This window comes from Garra rufa, chromosome 1, assembly GCF_049309525.1.
Source record: "Garra rufa chromosome 1, GarRuf1.0, whole genome shotgun sequence".
Lineage (NCBI taxonomy): Eukaryota > Metazoa > Chordata > Actinopteri > Cypriniformes > Cyprinidae > Garra > Garra rufa.
Window position 1 is genome coordinate 2,333,855 of NC_133361.1, and position 17,419 is coordinate 2,351,273.

At 37.1% G+C, this 17,419-nt stretch overlaps 1 protein-coding gene across 1 annotated transcript in view; it reads left to right on the forward strand.

Annotated features, from left to right (window-relative positions):
• The window catches only part of LOC141327925 (uncharacterized), a 123,988-nt gene extending 106,771 nt beyond the window's left edge, over positions 1-17,217 (forward strand). The window contains 3 exon segments of the mRNA XM_073835377.1: positions 2,846-3,996; positions 15,060-16,514; positions 16,516-17,217. Of these exon segments, the coding sequence (XP_073691478.1) occupies positions 2,846-3,996; positions 15,060-16,514; positions 16,516-16,722 (2,813 nt within the window). The 3' untranslated portion in view covers positions 16,723-17,217.
• Positions 17,218-17,419: the final 202 nt, after the last annotated feature.

Below are 17,419 nucleotides of genomic sequence, written 5' to 3' on the forward strand. Positions count from 1 at the left end.
TTTTAGATTATGTTTGTTGTAACAGGAACATCTCTAGATCTGCTGAATAATTTTGCTGAAGCATCAAATAATAAGAGACACTTCAAATGCTAACGTTAGTGGAAATAAAAAAAATCATAATCACGATTATTTTGTTCAATATTGTAATCACGATTATTTAAACGATTATGACAGGCTCCAAAACTTTACATAGTGATTCTCATTTAAAGATAGCAATACAGCGAGAAAAATATACAAATAAAAAAACAGTGCTTTAAAAGTACTGAATAATTTTATGCAAGTCTTAAGTAGTCTAACAATACTACAGAAATTGAATTTGAATGTAAAATAAAACAATGTATTCACTCCAATAGTTAAACATGCTTTGTTTCTTATTAAAACTAAAAACGTCCTTCATTCAAGAGCAGTGAGTGATGTTTCTTGTATAAAACGTATTTTTACGTTTTATTTATATTAGTCACAGAGACGCCAAAAGGAATATTATGTGTTGCCGCTTTAACCACACGGACCCATTATACTGTTACGCACGGATTTTCATTCTCAACTGTTTATGTTCATTTAAGACATAACTGACAAGAGTTTACATGAATAATCACCAAGCCCCTCATTTTGAAATATTTTTGCGTGTATTTGACCGTTTACCGTTTATCTGTTTCATGTATAGTTCCGCTCCGTCTCTGAGCGCATTAACAAAGGACAGCGCAAGTATTCTTACGTGCTATTAAAAACACAACATCAAAGAAACATTAATAAATCAAGCCCATTTTATGAAAGCCACCTTACATGATTTAGCTGCATGTGAAATTTGGCTTTTATGGAGGAGTGAAAGCGCACCACTGGTAAAAGGGCAGAATGGGGTGCAATAATCGTTTCATCTCGATTTCTGCTTCAAACGATCATGAAAATGCAGTAATTTCGATTAATTGCACAGCCCTACTAAAAATAACCTACTGGGAACGTTCTTCATAGGTTAGGGGAACATTCCAGGAATGTTTCCCCAACCTAAAGGGAACATTCTATTTACGTTAAGAAAACTTTCCTGGCTAACCAATGGGGAACATTCCATTAATGTTCCCTGGAAGTTCTCTAAAGGTTCCCAGAATGTTCTCCTAACCTCTTCTCTCCGATACCGGCTACAAGAAGGTGGTGGACCTGCCTACTGTAACCTAAAAATAACCTGCAGAGAACGTTCTGGTAATGTTCTTTTTAGGTTAAAAAATTAAACCTAAAATTAACCTGCAGGTAACGTTCTGGGAATGTTTTTTGTAGATTAAAAAAAAAACTAAAATAACTGGGAACGTTCTTCATAGGTTAGGGGACCATTCTGGGAATGTTCCCGCAATGTCCTGAGATCTTTCCCGGGAATGTTCCCCTAACCTAAAGGGAACGTTCTATTTATGTTAAGAAAACTTTCCTGGCTAACTAATAGGGAATGTTCTATGTTCCTAGAAGGTTCTCTGGAAGTTCTCTGAAGGTTCCCAGAACGTTCTCCTCTTCACTCCAATACCATTTGATTGGCTACACGAAGGTGGTGGACCCGCCTACCGTAACCTAAAAATAATCCGCATAGAATGATCTGGGAACCTTTTCTGTAGGTTAAAAAAAATTTACCTAAAAATAAACCTACTGGGAATGTACTTCATAGGTTTGGGAACATTCCAGGAATGTTCCCCCAACCTAAAGGGAATGTTCTATTTACGTTAAGAAAACTGTCCTGGCTAACCAATGGGGAGCATTCTATTTATGTTCCTAGAAGGTTCCCTGGAAGTTCTATAAATTGTCCTAGAACGTTCTCCTAACCTCTTCACTCCGAAACCACCTGATTGGCTACAAGAAGGTGGTGGACCCGCCTACCGTAACCTAAAAATAACCTGCAGAGAACGTTCTGGGAACGTTTTCTGTTGGTTTAAAAAAAAAAACTAAAAATAACCAGCAGGGAACGTTCTGGGAACGTTTTTTGTAGGTTAATAAAATGTAACCTAAAATAATCTCCTGGGAACGTTCTTCATAGGTTAGGGAACCATTCTGGGAATGTTCCCGCAATGTCCTGAGATCATTCCTGGGAATGTTCCCCTAACCTGAAGGGAACGTTCTATTTACGTTAAGAAAACTTTCCTGGCTAACTAATAGGGAACATTCTATATATGTTCCTAGAAGGTTCTTGGGAAGTTCTCTGAAGGTTCCCAGAATGTTCTCCTAACCTCTTCACTCTGATACCGCTTGATTGGCTACACGAAGGTGGTGGACCCGCCTACCGTAACCTAAAAATAACCTGCAGAGAACATTCCTGAAACGTTCTTTTAGGTTATTGAAAAGAAAACCTACAGGGAATGTGAGAGAGGTGTGCTTTATCAATGCCGTCATCAATTCACACATCCACCGTGTTTTGGAATATAAAAAACTGAAGATGCTACCCTCTCCTCATTCTATGACAATGAAGATATTCATTCTCCCAAAGTGAAATCCTTCAGTGGACATGTATTTCACCCAGACAAAGTCCCACATAACACACATTTCTTGATGTTGATCAAACATAGTTAATAGTTCTTCTTATAGAAGCATGAGGTTTGTGTCTATAATGTTTTAAAAAATAATCATTTGAAGATCAGTGTACCTCGTTCACGGAAAGAGACGTGTAACTACATCAAAATGATCAGAACTTATGATCAGTTTATTATTACGTCCTCTTACTTTGTCCTTCACGAGTGTACTGTTTTTACTTTAGTTTCAGAGTGGATTGAAGACAATGAGGTGAAAGAAGAACTGAGTGAAGTTGAGGAGAAAGATGTCAGTAGTGGAGAAAAGCCCAAACAGAAAGATTTAAAGAAAAGAAGAGACACGAAATCTTTCTCCTGCACTCAGTGTGGAAAGAGTTTCACATACAAACATCATCTTGAGCTTCACATGAGAGTTCACACTGGAGAGAAACCCTTCACATGTGATCAGTGCGGGAAGAGTTTCTCACAATCGTCAACCCTTAAGGATCACATGATCATCCACACTGGAGAGAAGCGATATGCATGTGATCAATGCGGGAAGACGTTTCTGAGAGCTTTATCCCTGAAGAATCACCTGCAAGTTCATGCAAAGGAGAAGCCGCATTCATGCCATTTGTGTGGAAAGAGTTTTTCACATCTTCAAAGTCTGAAAAGACATCAAAAGATACATAATGCTCTGACAGAGAACATGTGCCTTGTGTGTGGGAAGGCTTTTACTTCAGCAAGCATTTTAAAACAGCACCAGATGATCCACACTGGAGATAAACCTTACAAGTGTTCACACTGTGACAAGAGATTCAGTCAGACATCAGGTCTGAAAACACATGAAAGGATCCACACTGGAGAGAAACCTTATATGTGTTCACACTGCGACCAGAGCTTCAGTCAGTCGACACATCTGAAAACACACCAGAGTATCCACACTGGAGAGAAACCTTATGCATGTGATCAATGCGGGAAGAGATTCAGACTAAAAGAAAACCTTGCAACACACATGAACATCCACACTGGAGAGAAACCGTTCACTTGTGATCAATGCGGGAAGAGTTTCACTCACTCATCAAGCCTTAAGGAACACATGAACATCCACACCAGAGAGAAACTGTACGCATGTGATCAATGCGAGAAAACATTTCTGAGAGCTTCAGACCTGAAGAAACACCTGAGAGTTCACACAAAGGAGAAGCCGCATTCCTGTCATTTGTGTGGAAAGAGTTTTTCATTTTTACATTATTTAAAAGTACATCAGAAAACGCACTCTGGTGTGAGAGAGTACATGTGCTTTGAGTGTGAGAAGACTTTTACTACATCGAGCAATTTAAGACTACACCAGAGGATCCACACTGGAGAAAAACCGTACAAGTGTTCACACTGCGACAAGAGCTTCAATCAGTCAACACATCTGAAAATACACCAGAGGAACCACACTGGAGAAAAACCGTATCGCTGCACTGAATGTGGGATATGTTTCAAACATTCATCTTCTCTACGCACTCATGCAAAGAACAGTCACATAACAATCACATCGTCTTCAGATCTTTCAGCTGACATGACAAAGAAGCATTATGCAACGTTTTAACGGTGAATAAAGTCAATTTTATATCTTCAAAACCAGCCGATTCAATTGAGATTTAAATCAATTAAAAAATGGAGTTCCTCCCCAAAGAACAAAAAGTCAAAAAGTTGTATTGCTCTTTATTATTTAGCTTCATGATTTAAATGATATCATTGTGGTTTCTTACGGGTTCCATATTAAGTTCGAAATGTTTAATAAGCAGGATTGTAAGAATAGAAATATCATTATAACCTTACCGATACCCATCCCTAATTTTATGTGTTTGCTTTGAGTGATTATTGATTAAACGTTACCTTGTTTACACTGCAAAACAATGTGTTTCATACTTTTTTTCCAGCCAAAACATCTAAAAAAATAAAATTTTAATCAAGAAGACTTTTGTAGTCAAGTACAAAAAAAAAAGTCCAAATATAGTGCGTTTTTGTTAAAACAAGCAAAATAATTTGCCAGTGGGGTAAGAAAAATAATCTTGTTTTCTGTGTGAAATCTTTTTTACTGCAAAAAAATGCTTTTTTACTTTGATTTTTTTTGTCTTGTTTCCAGCCAAAATATCAAAAAGTTCTTAAATCAAGAAAGATTTTCTAGACAAGTAAAAATTATCGTTTTGTTTAAAGGAAAACCCAAGTCAAAATTAAGTGCGGTTTTGCTTGAAACAAACATTAATATCTGCCAATGGGGTTAGAAACATAATCTTGTTTTCTGTTTCTTACCCGACTGGCAGATTATTTAGCTTGTTTCAAGCAAAAACGCACTTAACTTTGATTTGGGTTTTAGTGACAACAAAACAATTTTTACTTGACTAGAAAATCCTTCTTGATTTAAGAATTTTTAGATATTTTGGCTAGAAACAAGTAAGAGAAGCATTTTTTCTATTATTAAGTATTACTTAGAAATTAAAGATGACCTCGGAATGCATTGCTAGACAACACCAACTCTTATGAACAATGATACTGATAAATGCTAACCACTAATTAATTATATTTTAGTAAAATGAGCTACATGCATTTTTTTAATACGCCATATGCATGACATAAAGGGGTTTTGGCCACTTTTCCAGCCTGGGAGACTAGCTAAAACCAGCTACTTCCAGCTTAAACCAGCTAAGACCAGCCTAGGCTGGTTGGCTGGTTTTAGCTGGTCATAGCTGGAAGCCAGGCTAGTTTTAAAGGGGTTTTGGCCACTTTTTCAGCCTGGGAGACTAGCTAAAACCAGCTACTTCCAGCTTAAACCAGCTAAGACCAGCCTAGGCAGGTTAGCTGGTTTTAGCTGATCATAGCTGGAAGCCAGGCTGGTTTTAAAGGGGTTTTGGCCACTTTTCCAGCCTGGGAGACTAGCTAAAACCAGCTACTTCCAGCTTAAACCAGCTAAGACCAGCCTAGGCTGGTTGGCTGGTTTTAGCTGATCATAGCTGGAAGCCAGGCTAGTTTTAAAGGGGTTTTGGCCACTTTTTCAGCCTGGGAGATTAGCTAAAACCAGCTACTTCCAGCTTAAACCAGCTAAGACCAGCCTAGGCTGGTTGGCTGGTTTTAGCTGATCATAGCTGGAAGCCAGGCTGGTTTTAAAGGGGTTTTGGCCACTTTTCCAGCCTGGGAGACTAGCTAAAACCAGCTGCTTCCAGCTTAAACCAGCTCAGACCAGCCTAGGCTGGTTGGCTGGTTTTAGCTGATCATAGCTGGAAGCCAGGCTGGTTTTAAAGGGGTTTTGGCCACTTTTCCAGCCTGGGAGACTAGCTAAAACCAGCTACTTCCAGCTTAAACCAGCTAAGACCAGCCTAGGCTGGTTGGCTGGTTTCAGCTGATCATAGCTGGAAGCCAGGCTAGTTTTAAAGGGATTTTGGCCACTTTTTCAGCCTGGGAGACTAGCTAAAACCAGCTACTTCCAGCTTAAACCAGCTAAGACCAGCCTAGGCTGGTATTAGCTGGGGTTTTTTTTCAGCAGGGTACCATTACCATATAATAACCCAGAATTGGTTTATTAAAGCACCAAATAACAATGACTTCAACAAAATGTTTGATTTAAAAAATGTGAATGTAATTTTACAGACATTACAACCGAATAACATTAATTTGTCTTTAACTAGGATAACATTACATTGGTTTCTTACCGCTGATTTAACGATGAAGTGCTTCCCTCTTTCGGTCAGAAAATGAAAACGTCTCGGTTAACATCATGTTCTCTTCAATTAAACGTGTTAAATGTCCCTAAAATAACAATATTTACTCTCGTGAGTAATTATCTATTAAAGAGATCATTCAACGAATGTTAGTCAGTAAAACGAAACGACCGTTATTTTTTAAATTCCGCGAGAGCGCGGCTTTCTGTTGAAGACAGGAGAAAGCGCGTGCTGGAGAAGCGCGTGCAGATCGGAGGCGCGCAGTAAACAAATAAACCCAGTGTTTATGATGTGATTTTCAGACTATGCTCAACCTTGGCTTATTTTTAGCTATAAAATCGGAATTAGATTATCATTATAATCCACGTTGATGTCTACACTGTATTAAAAGCTTATTTCAAACATCAAATTCTGCAAAAAAAAAAAAAAAAGAAAAGAAGTTTGCTTAACTTTATGATAAACAATATAGCCTACATACATTTCAGCATTAGAATAATCAGAAACATCTGCACATTTTTTATTAGTTTTACATGGTTATGGCAACTAAAAATAACCTGCAGGGAACGTTCTGTATAAAATTAAACCAAAAAATAACCTTCTGGAAATTCTTTATTGGTTATAAAAAAAAAAAAGATAACCTAGAGGCAACGTTCCTAGAACATTCTCATCTGGTTCCCCCAAAAATAACCAAATGGGAAGCATATGGAACATTATAGGGGAACCATTTGTGCTTTTTCCTGGGGTTTCTACTTAGGTTACACAATTAAACCAAACAATAACCTGCAGGAAACGTTCTTTATATGTTATTAAAAAAACAAACCTGAGGGAAACTTTGGTTCAGCCCAAAAAATAACCAAATCGGAACTTTATGGTTTTGTGACCTATATACTGAGTCCAGCCGCCTGGGGGCGATCGAGACGCTCTGGCTTCACTCTGCTGCGCTCCTGAGGATCATTCGTTCTGCGCATGCGCGAAACTCAGTGAGAGAGAAGAAGCGTGGGTAAAAAAGACGGAGCAGTGCGTATCGGATTATTACGGCATTTAGTCATTTGCAACAGTTTGTTTTTCAACACAGAGTGGTTCTACACAGTCAATCCGTTTTTGCATTTGTTAAAACTTTCGTTTTCGTGCGCAAATCACTGTTTACAGACTGCTTTTGGTCGTATTTGAGTGAAAACAACGTGTTAAAAGTGCAAACGTGGAGAAATGCATTTATTTTGAGTTTGCATCAAGCTTCAGTTTCAGCATTATTTAAGCTTTACAGCAATTTGAATGCTGTAAACCTTTTATACTTGAATAAATAGAGGTGATTGGGAACTGTGAGTCACTTAATGCCTCTTTGATTTATTGCTGAAGTGAAAACGAGCATCAAATGATCAGGAAGAGCTGAAATCTGCAAATCTGAGTTTATTAAAGAGGACAGAGAGAAGATGAGAGATACTGAAGAACAAACAGGTTGGTGTTGATTCTTTATTCTTTATTAATAATGCTGACGGTTGTAAAGCTTCAGGCTGTTTTAGATTATGATTGTTGTAACAGGAAAAATCTCTAGAGCTGTTGAATAATTTTGATGAAGCGTCAAATAATAAGAGGCACTTCTTATGAACTGGGTTCTTAAAGTCGAATATCATATGATTTAATCAATACATTATTATAAATAAATAAAAGCAAGAAAAAAAAATAACTGTAGGGATTGAAATTCAAATGATTAAATTGGGAATAGAATTTGCTTAAATTGATTCAGAATTAAAAGTTTACACTTATCAACTATTCATCCAGCAAAAATGAGTATATCTTACCAATTTTGAGGTTTATATTGTGTTTGTGGCCAACAATCACAATATAAAGTAATAAAACTTTTGAACTTACGTTGTCCTGAAATAAAAACAGCAGAATGCATCCATATGTTTCTGTGCGATTTATTTCACATCGCGATTTCAAAATAAAAGCTTCTGATTTAAACGTCATTGAATCTGTAAAGAAACATCACCAGACCATTGGTGCCCTCTGCAGGTATTAGTTATAATATATAATGTACTTAAGATGGTTATGTTCATATTATGTGTAGGCATTTACATCATGTATTTTAACAGTGTAATTACTTCGTTTTTAAAATTTAATTCAAGGCAATTATTATGGCCTCATCGTTAGGGTTAGTCTAAATCAGGGCTCTGAACCGGTTCAAGGAACGAAAACGAAAAACGAAAACAAATGACATTGAACAGGAACAAAAACGAAAACGAAAACAAAATCAATTTTAATCGTTCTGAACAGAAACGGAAACAGAAATTCCAAATTAACCGGTTAATAACGGTATTTTTATCGTTCTCTTTATTATGTCAATTTGGCAGACCAAAAACATGAATTCAAATTGTGTGCGGAAATGCGACGGTGACGCATACAACGTGAAATGCCCGCGAAGCAGACGTCATCATCATAAGCAGAGCCCTTTCTGATGCGACGAGCTTAAGGTTACTAAGCACCTGACTGTTTCATGTGCAAAGGTATGTTTAGGTTTAAGTTATTGTAGCCTAATTAAAACTTGTAGTTTAAGGCCCTGATCACACCGAACGCGTTTTTGCAGTGAGAGGCGCCTTTTTTTGAATGGTTTTCTGTTGGCAGTGAGCGTTCTACGCGCTGCTTATGCACCTCGGGCGCCTCGCGTTTTTGCAGAAGCGCTCTGAGCGCCTGAAGTTGAAAAAAAAAAAGCAACTCTGAGCGGAAAATCGCCTGACGTGACGAAAGTTTACCGTTGCTTAAAAAGTCCGGAGACTGCAAGAAATGGAGGAGAAACATTTGGTGTCTGTCGTGGGTAAACCGGAGCTGTATTTTTGGGGGTTTCTGCTAACATGACAGTTTAATTAACAGCAAAAAACCAAAGATTTTAGAGCGTTCGCGCTATAATTCTTTGATTTGACTGACAGGACAGCTGTTTTGGTTGTTGCCTAGCAACATAAAAAACCGCAGCACACTGCTCTTTTTTAAAAGTCACCAAAAAAAAAAAAAAAAAAGGCAGTGCTGTGCGCCTCGCGTTTTTAGAGCTAAAATACACGTTCGGTGTGATCGGGGCCTTAGGTTATAGATTCACTTTTGCTGAAGCCCATCCAGTTTTTCCAGTAGCCTATTTGGTATAATATTGAAGTTGTTGATCTGTTGTGTTAAATGTAAAAAAAAAAAAAAATCTATTGTTGTTTTATAATGTTACAATGCATTGTTTTCTTTTACTTTTATGCATTAAATGTAAAATCATATCCACTATCTGGAGTTCTGTTTTGTTTGAGTAAAAATAGCCTATAATAGGCTATTATATTAGGTAATAAGTCAACATGTTTTTATCGCAGATTAAGCCGTGTGGTCAGGATGTTAAGCGGATGGTCTTGAAGGGGCTTATTTCGCTATAGTATTATCAAACAAGAAAATAGTTTTTAAAAAATTATTAGCGCATTTGTAATGAGTTTCTAGGTGAACTCGTTTACTTTCGGTTTTAAAGACATTAAGTTCAAATGACACGAACACAGAATTTGGTTTAATCATTTGTAAACATAATGCCAAATATGTTATTAAAAGGCACACACTATCTATCTATCTATCTATCTAATAAAATAACGTTATTAACTGGTATTTTTTCTAGAAAACCGTTTTTGGAACGTTTTGTTTAATGAGGAACGCAAGAACAGAAACGTTATAATATCGATTCTGCTCGGAGTGAACCGAATGGATTTTTTTTTCGTTTTTAAGCCCTGGTTTAAATATAAATATAGTTCACCCAGCTAACAATTTTTGGTTCCCGGAACATTCCCTGTTGGTTAGCCAGGAAATTAATTAACGTAAATAGAATGTTTCCTTTAGGTTAGAGGAACGTTCCGGGAAATGCTCCCCAAACCTAAAGGGAACGTTATATTTACGTTAAGAAAACGTTCTCCATAACCTCTTCACTCCGATACCACTTGATTGGCTAAGAGAAGGTGGTGGACCGGCCTACTGTAACCTAAAAATAACCTGCAGGGAACGTTCTGGGAATGTTTTTTGTTGGTTAAAAAAAATAACCTAAAAATAACCTGCAGGGAGCGTTCTGGGAACGTTTTCTGTTGGTTAAAAATGAAACCTAAAAATAACCTGCAGGGAACGTTCTGGGAACGTTTTCTGTTGGTTAAAAAAATGTAACCTAAAAATAACCTGCAGGGAGCGTTCTGGGAACGTTTTCAGTTGGTTAAAAAAGTATAACCTAAAAATAACCAGCAGGGAGCGTTCTGGGAACGTTTTCAGTTGGTTAAAAAATATAACCTATAAATAACCAGCAGGGAGCGTTCTGGGAACGTTTTCTGTTGGGTAAAAAAAATATAACCTAAAAATAACCTGCAGGGAACGTTCTGGGAACGTTTTCTGTTGGGTAAAAAAAAATATAACCTAAAAATAACCTGCAGGGAACGTTCTGGGAATGTTTTCAGTTGGTTAAAAAAATATAACATAAAATTAACCTGCAGGGAGCGTTCTGGGAACGTTTTCTGTTGGTTAAAAAAATATAACCTAAAAATAACCTGCAGGGAGCGTTCTGGGAACGTTTTCAGTTGGTTAAAAAAAAATAACCTAAAAAGAACCTGCAGGGAGCGTTCTGGGAACGTTTTCAGTTGGTTAAAAAAAAATAACCTAAAAAATAACCTGCAGGGAACGTTCTGGGAACGTTTTCAGTTGGTTAAAAAAATATAACCTAAAAAATAACCTGCAGGGAACGTTCTGGGAACGTTTTCAGTTGGTTAAAAAAAAATAACCTAAAAAGAACCTGCAGGGAGCGTTCTGGGAACGTTTTCAGTTGGTTAAAAAAATATAACCTATAAATAATCAGCAGGGAGCGTTCTGGGAACGTTTTCTGTTGGGTAAAAAAAATATAACCTAAAAATAACCTGCAGGGAACGTTCTGGGAACGTTTTCTGTTGGGTAAAAAAAATATAACCTAAAAATAACCTGCAGGGAACGTTCTGGGAACGTTTTCAGTTGGTTAAAAAAATATAACATAAAATTAACCTGCAGGGAGCGTTCTGGGAACGTTTTCTGTTGGTTAAAAAAATATAACCTAAAAATAACCTGCAGGGAGCGTTCTGGGAACGTTTTCAGTTGGTTAAAAAAACTATAACCTAATAATAACCTGCAGGAAACGTTTTCAGTTGGTTAAAAAAAATAACCTAAAAAATAACCTGCAGGGAACGTTCTGGGAACGTTTTCAGTTGGTTAAAAAAATATAACATAAAATTAACCTGCAGGGAGCGTTCTGGGAACGTTTTCTGTTGGTTAAAAAAATGTAACCTAAAAATAACCTGCAGGGAGCGTTCTGGGAACGTTTTCAGTTGGTTAAAAAAACTATAACCTAATAATAACCTGCAGGAAACGTTTTCAGTTGGTTAAAAAAAATAACCTAAAAAATAACCTGCAGGGAACGTTCTGGGAACGTTTTCAGTTGGTTAAAAAAATATAACATAAAATTAACCTGCAGGGAGCGTTCTGGGAACGTTTTCTGTTGGTTAAAAAAATGTAACCTAAAAATAACCTGCAGGGAGCGTTCTGGGAACGTTTTCAGTTGGTTAAAAAAACTATAACCTAATAATAACCTGCAGGAAACGTTTTCAGTTGGTTAAAAAAAATAACCTAAAAAATAACCTGCAGGGAACGTTCTGGGAACGTTTTCAGTTGGTTAAAAAAAAAAATAACCTAAAAAGAACCTGCAGGGAGCGTTCTGGGAACGTTTTCAGTTGGTTAAAAAAATATAACCTATAAATAACCAGCAGGGAGCGTTCTGGGAACGTTTTCTGTTGGGTAAAAAAAATATAACCTAAAAATAACCTGCAGGGAACGTTCTGGGAACGTTTTCAGTTGGTTAAAAATATAACCTAAAAATAACCTGCAGGGAACGTTCTGGGAACGTTTTCTGTTGGGTAAAAAAAATATTACCTAAAAATAACCTGCAGGGAGCGTTCTGGGAACGTTTTCAGTTGGTTAAAAAAATGTAACCTAAAAATAACCTGCAGGGAGCGTTCTGGGAACGTTTTCAGTTGGTTAAAAATATAACCTAAAAATAACCTGCAGGGAGCGTTCTGGGAACGTTTTCTGTTGGGTAAAAAAAATATTACCTAAAAATAACCTGCAGGGAGCGTTCTGGGAACGTTTTCTGTTGGTTAAAAAAATGTAACCTAAAAATAACCTGCAGGGAGCGTTCTGGGAACGTTTTCAGTTGGTTAAAAAAATATAACCTATAAATAACCAGCAGGGAGCGTTCTGGGAACGTTTTCTGTTGGTTAAAAAAAAATATAACCTAAAAATAACCTGCAGGGAGCGTTTTGGGAACGTTTTCTGTTGGTTAAAAAATGTAACATAAAAATAACCTGCAGGGAGCGTTCTGGGAACGATTTCTGTTGGTTAAAAAAATATAACCTAAAAATAACCTGCAGGGAGCGTTCTGGGAAAGTTTTCTGTTGGTTAAAAAAATATAACCTAAAAATAACCTGCAGGGAGCGTTCTGGGAACGTTTTCTGTTGGTTAAAAAAATATAACCTAAAAATAACCTGCAGGGAGCGTTCTGGGAACGTTTTCAGTTGGTTAAAAAAACTATAACCTAAAAATAACCTGCAGGGAACGTTTTCAGTTGGTTAAAACTATAACCTAAAAAATTACCTGCAGGGAACGTTCTGGGAACGTTTTCAGTTGGTTAAAAAAAAAACTAAAAAATAACCTGCAGGGAACGTTCTGGGAACGTTTTCAGTTGGTTAAAAAAATAACCTAAAAATAACCTGCAGGGAACGTTTTGGGAACGTTTTCAGTTGGTTAAAAAAATAACCTAAAAATAACCTGCAGGGAACGTTCTGGGAACTATTTCAGTTGGTTAAAAAAATAACCTAAAAATAACCTGCAGGGAACGTTTTGGGAACGTTTTCAGTTGGTTAAAAAAATAACCTAAAAATAACCTGCAGGGAACGTTCTGGGAACGTTTTCAGTTGGTTAAAAAAATAACCTAAAAATAAGCTGCAGGGAACGTTTTCAGTTGGTTAAAAAAAGAACCTGCAGGGAACGTTTTGGGAACGTTTTCAGTTGGTTAAAAAATATAACCTAAAAATAACCTGCAGGGAGCGTTCTGGGAACGTTTTCTGTTGGTTAAAAAAGTTCTGGGAACGTTTTCAGTTGGTTAAAAAAATATAACCTAAAAACAACCTGCAGGGAGCGTTCTGGGAACGTTTTCAGTTGGTTAAAAAAATAACCTAAAAATAAGCTGCAGGGAACGTTTTCAGTTGGTTAAAAAAAGAACCTGCAGGGAACGTTTTCAGTTGGTTAAAAAATATAACCTAAAAATAACCTGCAGGGAACGTTCTGGGAACGTTTTCAGTTGGTTAAAAAATATAACCTAAAAACAACCTGCAGGGAGCTTTCTGGGAACGTTTTCAGTTGGTTAAAAAAAATATAACCTAAAAATAACCTGCAGGGAGCGTTCTGGGAACGTTTTCTGTTGGTTAAAAAAGTTCTGGGAACGTTTTCAGTTGGTTAAAAAAATATAACCTAAAAACAACCTGCAGGGAGCGTTCTGGGAACGTTTTCAGTTGGTTAAAAAAAATATAACCTAAAAATAACCTGCAGGGAGCGTTCTGGGAACGTTTTCTGTTGGTTAAAAAAGTTCTGGGAACGTTTTCAGTTGGTTAAAAAAATATAACCTAAAAATAACCTGCAGGGAGCGTTCTGGGAACGTTTTCAGTTGGTTAAAAAAACTATAACCTAAAAATAACCTGCAGGGAGCGTTCTGGGAACGTTTTCTGTTGGTTAAAAAAATATAACCTAAAAACAACCTGCAGGGAGCTTTCTGGGAACGTTTTCAGTTGGTTAAAAAAAATATAACCTAAAAATAACCTGCAGGGAGCGTTCTGGGAACGTTTTCTGTTGGTTATAAAAAAAATAACCTAAAAATAACCTGCAGGGAGCGTTCTGGGAACGTTTTCTGCTGGGTTAAAAAAAAATAACCTAAAAATAACCTGCAGGGAACGTTCTGGGAACGTTTTCTGCTGGGTTAAAAAAAAATAACCTAAAAATAACCTGCAGGGAACGTTCTGGGAACGTTTTCTGTTGGTTATAAAAAAATAACCTAAAAATAACCTGCAGGGAACGTTCTGGGAACGTTTTCTGCTGGGTTAAAAAAAAATAACCTAAAAATAACCTGCAGGGAACGTTCTGGGAACGTTTTCTGTTGGTTATAAAAAAAATAACCTAAAAATAACCTGCAGGGAGCGTTCTGGGAACGTTTTCTGTTGGTTATAAAAAAAATAACCTAAAAATAACCTGCAGGGAACGTTCTGGGAACGTTTTCTGTTGGGTAAAAAAAAATAACCTAAAAATAACCTGCAGGGAACGTTCTGGGAACGTTTTCTGTTGGGTTAAAAAATATAACCTAAAAATAACCTGCAGGGAACGTTCTGTTTTCAGTTGGTTAAAAAATAACCTAAAAATAACCAGCAGGGAGCGTTCTGGGAACGTTTTCTGTTGGGTAAAAAAAGAAACCTAAAAATAACCTGCAGGGAACGTTCTGGGAACGTATTCTTTTGGTTAAAAAATATAACCTAAAAAGAACCTGCAGGGAGCGTTCTGTTTCAAAATGTTTTAAAAATAATCATTTGAAGACCAGTGTACCTCATTCATGGAAAGAGACGCGTAACTTATAAAACTGCATCAAAATGATCAGAATTTTGTAATGCAGTTTATGGTTCATTTTTACATCCTCTTTGTCCTTCACAAATGTACTGTTACTTTAGTTTCAGAGTCAATTGAAGACAATGAGGTGAAAGAAGAACTGAGTGAAGTTGAGGAGAAAGATCATGTCAGAAGTGGAGAAAAATCCAAACAGAAAGATTTAAAGAAAAGAGACAAGAAATCTGTCACCTGCACTCAGTGTGGAAAGAGTTTCACATGCAAACGTAATCTTGATGTTCATATGAGAGTTCACACTGGAGAGAAACCGTTCACTTGTGATCAGTGCGGGAAGAGTTTCTCACAATCATCAGCCCTTAAGGATCACATGAACATCCACACTAGAGAGAAACTGCACACATGTGATCAATGCGGGAAAACATTTATGTGTGCTTCATACCTGAGGATACACCTGAGAGTTCATACAAAGGAGAAGCCACATGTGTGTCATTTGTGTGGAAAGAGTTTTTCACGTCTACACCATTTGAAAATACATCAGAAAACACACACTGGTGTGAAAGAGTACATGTGCTTTGAGTGTGAGAAGACTTTTACTAGAGCTGGAAATCTGAAACAGCATGAAAGGATCCACACTGGAGAGAAACCTTATGCATGTGATCAGTGTGGGAAGAATTTCACAGAAAAAATAAAACTTACGTACCACATGAGAGTTCACACTGGAGAGAAACCGTTCACTTGTGATCAGTGCGGGACGAGTTTCTCACAATCATCAAACCTTAAGGATCACATGAACATCCACACTGGAGAGAAACCTTACAAGTGTTCACACTGTAACAAGAGATTCAGAAGGCCATCAAGTCTGAAAACACATGAGAGGATCCACACTGGAGAGAAACCGCATACATGTGATCAATGCGGGATAAATTTCAGACTAAAAGGAAACCTTACAGACCATATGAGAGTTCATAATGGAGAGAAGCCGTTCACTTGTGATCAATGTGGGAAGAGTTTCTCACGATCATCAGCCCTTAGGACACACATGAACATCCACACTAGAGAGAAACTGTACACATGTGATCAATGCGGGAAAATATTTTTGAGACCTTCACACCTGAAGACACACCTGAGAGTTCACACAAAGGAGAAACCACATGTGTGTCATTTGTGTGGAAAGAGTTTTTCACGTCTACACTGTTTGAAAGAACATCAGAAAACACACACTGGTGTGAAAGAGTACATGTGCTTTGAGTGTGAAAAGACTTTTACTAGAGCTGGAAATCTGAAACAGCACCAGATGATCCACACTGGAGAGAAACCTTATGCATGTGATCAGTGTGGAAAGAATTTCACAGAAAAAAGAAAACTTACAGACCACATGAGAGTTCACACTGGAGAGAAACCGTTCACTTGTGATCAGTGCGGGAAGAGTTTCTCACAATCATCAAACCTTAAGAAACACATGAACATCCACACTAGAGAGAAACTGCACACATGTGATCAATGCGGGAAAACATTTCTGAGAGCTTCACACCTGAAGACACACCTGAGAGTTCACACAAAGGAGAAACCACATTCATGTCATTTGTGTGGTAAGAGTTTTTCATTACTGCACTATTTGAAAATGCATCAGAAAACACACACTGCTGTGAGAAGAGTACATGTGCTTTGAGTGTGAGAAGACTTTCACTACTTCAAGCTATTTAAGAAAGCACCAGAGGATCCACACTGGAGAGAAACCGTATCACTGCACTGAATGTGGGATGTGTTTCAGATATTCATCTTCTCTATGCAGACACACAAAGAACAATCACATCTTCTTCAGATCTCATGCAGCGTCTTCACCAAATGTGACACAATAATGCATCGAGCAATCGAATATAATCTGGATCAATCTGTCATTACAAGAGGCATGAGAAAGAAACATGATCTAAAGTTTTCACTGAGATTCAGATCAACTCAAAGATGGAGTTCCTTCCCAAAGAACAATGTCAAAGGTTTATTCCTGTATATCATTTAGCTTCATGATTTAAATGATATCATTGGGCTTTCTTATGGGTTTCCTAGCAGGATTGTAATATCATTAAAACCACACCCATCCCTACTTGTAACTCAGTAGGAGAGAGATCCAAGTAATTATTGATTAAATGTTACCTTTTTGATTAATACATTATCTTTACTTTTTAAGTTTTATCCACAGCGTTTATTGTCTGCTGATTGTATTCGACCCAGAAAAAAAAAATATTTTTTTAATTTTGTGATTTTTAGCTTTAACATCTCAAAGCTATGACGTATTATAATTGCTTTTTGGGATTTAAAATGTCTCAGATAAGCTTTTGTTTGCCTAATAAACTATATTTTACTCCACACACATGACTGAGATTTGATGAGTTTGTCTACTTTAGCAACCCAAAGTCTATACAAGAGTTTGGAGTAAAATTTGGAAAATGTAATCATTATTATTATTATTATTATTATTAATTTAATAATTAAGTTTGATAAATACCATGCATTCTCGGGAACATTCCCAGTAGGTTCATAGAACGTTCCTCTAACCTA